At 34.9% G+C, this 2,490-nt stretch overlaps 1 protein-coding gene across 1 annotated transcript in view; it reads right to left on the bottom strand.

The window, feature by feature from the left end:
• LOC143020320 (invertebrate-type lysozyme-like) overlaps positions 1-673 on the bottom strand; it is a 2,803-nt gene extending 2,130 nt beyond the window's left edge. The window contains exon 1 of the mRNA XM_076176631.1: positions 505-673. Within this exon, the coding sequence (XP_076032746.1) occupies positions 505-594 (90 nt within the window). The 5' untranslated portion in view covers positions 595-673. The remainder of the gene's footprint in view (positions 1-504) is intronic.
• Positions 674-2,490: the final 1,817 nt, after the last annotated feature.

The following is a 2,490-nucleotide window of genomic DNA, read 5'->3' as shown; positions in this document are numbered from 1 at the left end:
CACACACACACACGCACGCACGCACGCACACACGCACGCACGCACGCACACACGCACGCACGCACGCACGCATTACACACGCACGCACGCACGCACGCACAATAACTGTAGATAAAATCTTAGACTCGTAACCTGAAAAGCAGAACATATTTCTTAATTGAAGAACCTTATTTTCCTGTGGCTGAAACCAAGTACAGTTAATTGTACATATTCTTTCACTATCACTACTTCAGAGACATTTTTCGAACCAATGTCACGAATAAAGATGCCTATAAATGCCTTTGTTTGTATAACATATCTATGCTATTGATTCATTGTGAGAAAAATACAACACAGTATCCTTCTATATTTCAGTCATTTTTTTCGTGTTTCTATATGTGTATGCATTTTATAATACAAATGTGATATTCCTGTGAAAGTCATATAGGGGCATTTGTACATAGTAATAGTAATGACAATAATAAGAGTGTTTAAAAAAACAATGCAATAATTCAAAATACTCACATAGCACATGCACGCCAGACATTCATCAGAAAGGGGGTCTGCCAAAGTACCTGCGACGACAATACCAAGGAAGAAAATTTCTCGTAACATGATGAAGAAGCGCACACAGGGACCTTTGTGAACAAACCCTAAAGACTTGCAAGATGGTTAACGAAATCGGGGTACACACATATATATATACATATATGTATATCAGAAGAAGGAATCCTCAAATCAATTATGCCAGTTGCACATTCCCATGTCGACGACTAAATCAAAAGAAGTTCTGAGTACGTAGTTGCGATTTTAAATATTTTCCCATGATTTATATTTTTTTCCACTTATTTTTTCATTTTTTCATAGAAACATTTAAACAATACTGCCTACCATTGGTACTTTTACAACCTCTATACATAAGAAGATGTACTAATAAAACAATTGTAGAAGTATGAATAATTTGTATGCATTGGAATGTAAACATACACAAAAAAAAAACATCCAAGGGATTTGAATTTGCGTTTTATGGAAGTTATATGGAAACTAAAAGTAAAACCAAACATATCTATTCAACTGCCGACAATGATCGTGCAAAACTGTAAAGATGTAGACTGATACAGTCAACTGAAGAACAATGAAACTGGGGGATAAGGCTAGGGTGTCTAGCCAGAGACATATCCTCTGTAATACATATAGAGATCCTCTGTGATACATGTATATAATATTTATTGCAGTTAACCTAAGCCTGACAAAATGTCTGATAGTACCCAGAATATAATGTTACAAATTACTTAAATTACAACGAAAATAATATATCAACCTTGGCTAATTGATATGGTCTGAGCTTTCCAAAACAACATCTATCTATTAGTTTTCCTATATTAGGAAAGTGTGTCAAACCGATGGTTACAAAAATAATCCAGAGCTGAACAGTATTTGATAAAGTTTATCTACCATTAGAATATATCTCAATCTGATTGAAATTGAATGTCGTTAGCAAGAATAATAGTTGCAGAGTGACGACCGGGTCCCTATAACTGCCTTGGGATTTCTTAAAGTTCAATAAATTGTCTTGTATTTGCTAAAAGAGAATCTGTACACTGATATACTGGGATAAACAAGATATAATAGGTAAAAGGAAAAAAACTGTTTATTTCATATTCTCCTCAGTTAATATTTTTTCTTTCAAAGAAAATAAGAAATTTAGGTTGTTAGTGTCTTTGTCTAACTTTTTCCATTGTAAACTGCCATTTTGACTTGATGACACTCTTAAGAGATCTTATTCTTTTGAGCTCTAGATAATTTTACGAAGCTGAGGAGCGAACATCATGCTGAGAAGACAAGGAACTACACAGCTAGCCCAGTTGAACTAATGGTGGTCTTTACATACCTTTTATTTGCCCCAGATGATTCTAATCACTTGTAGGTCAGACGATTACAATTCTTAAATGGCGGGACTTTCCCCCAAGCTAAATAAAATGAATTAGTGGATGCCACCACAAAAACATTATATGAATAATAACCACTGTCGTTTCATGCAAGGGCAATCTCTCTTAAAAAAAAAAAAAAAAAAAAATTGGCATTAGGGAAAAATTGGTAATATATAAAAAGCATGCACTGGTTCTGTTCCTACTGCTTGGAGGCAGGCAAACGTTGTTCCTCTTTTTAAGAAGGGAGATAGATCGACCATATGCAATTACAGGCCAATCAGTTTGACATCGGTTATAGGAAAAATGCTTGAATCAATAATAGTAAATAGACTCAGAGAACACATTGAAGGGCATAATTTAATTCGTGTTTCACAGCATGGTTTCTCCAAGGGTAAGTCATGTGTGACTAATCTTCTATCCTTTTACACTAAGGTATATAAGGCGGCAGACAACAATGAAAATTACGATGTTATTTACCTTGACTTTAGCAAAGCGTTCGACAAAGTGCCACACCAGAGACTACTAAATAAAATCAAAGCCCATGGCATAGGAGGAAAAGTGTTAGAATGGATTAGAGCTT

The sequence above is a fragment of the Oratosquilla oratoria genome, chromosome 39 (genome assembly GCF_046742065.1).
Source record: "Oratosquilla oratoria isolate Oo_2021 chromosome 39, ASM4674206v1, whole genome shotgun sequence".
Classification (NCBI taxonomy): domain Eukaryota; kingdom Metazoa; phylum Arthropoda; class Malacostraca; order Stomatopoda; family Squillidae; genus Oratosquilla; species Oratosquilla oratoria.
This window is presented reverse-complemented; position numbering and strand designations above follow the sequence as displayed.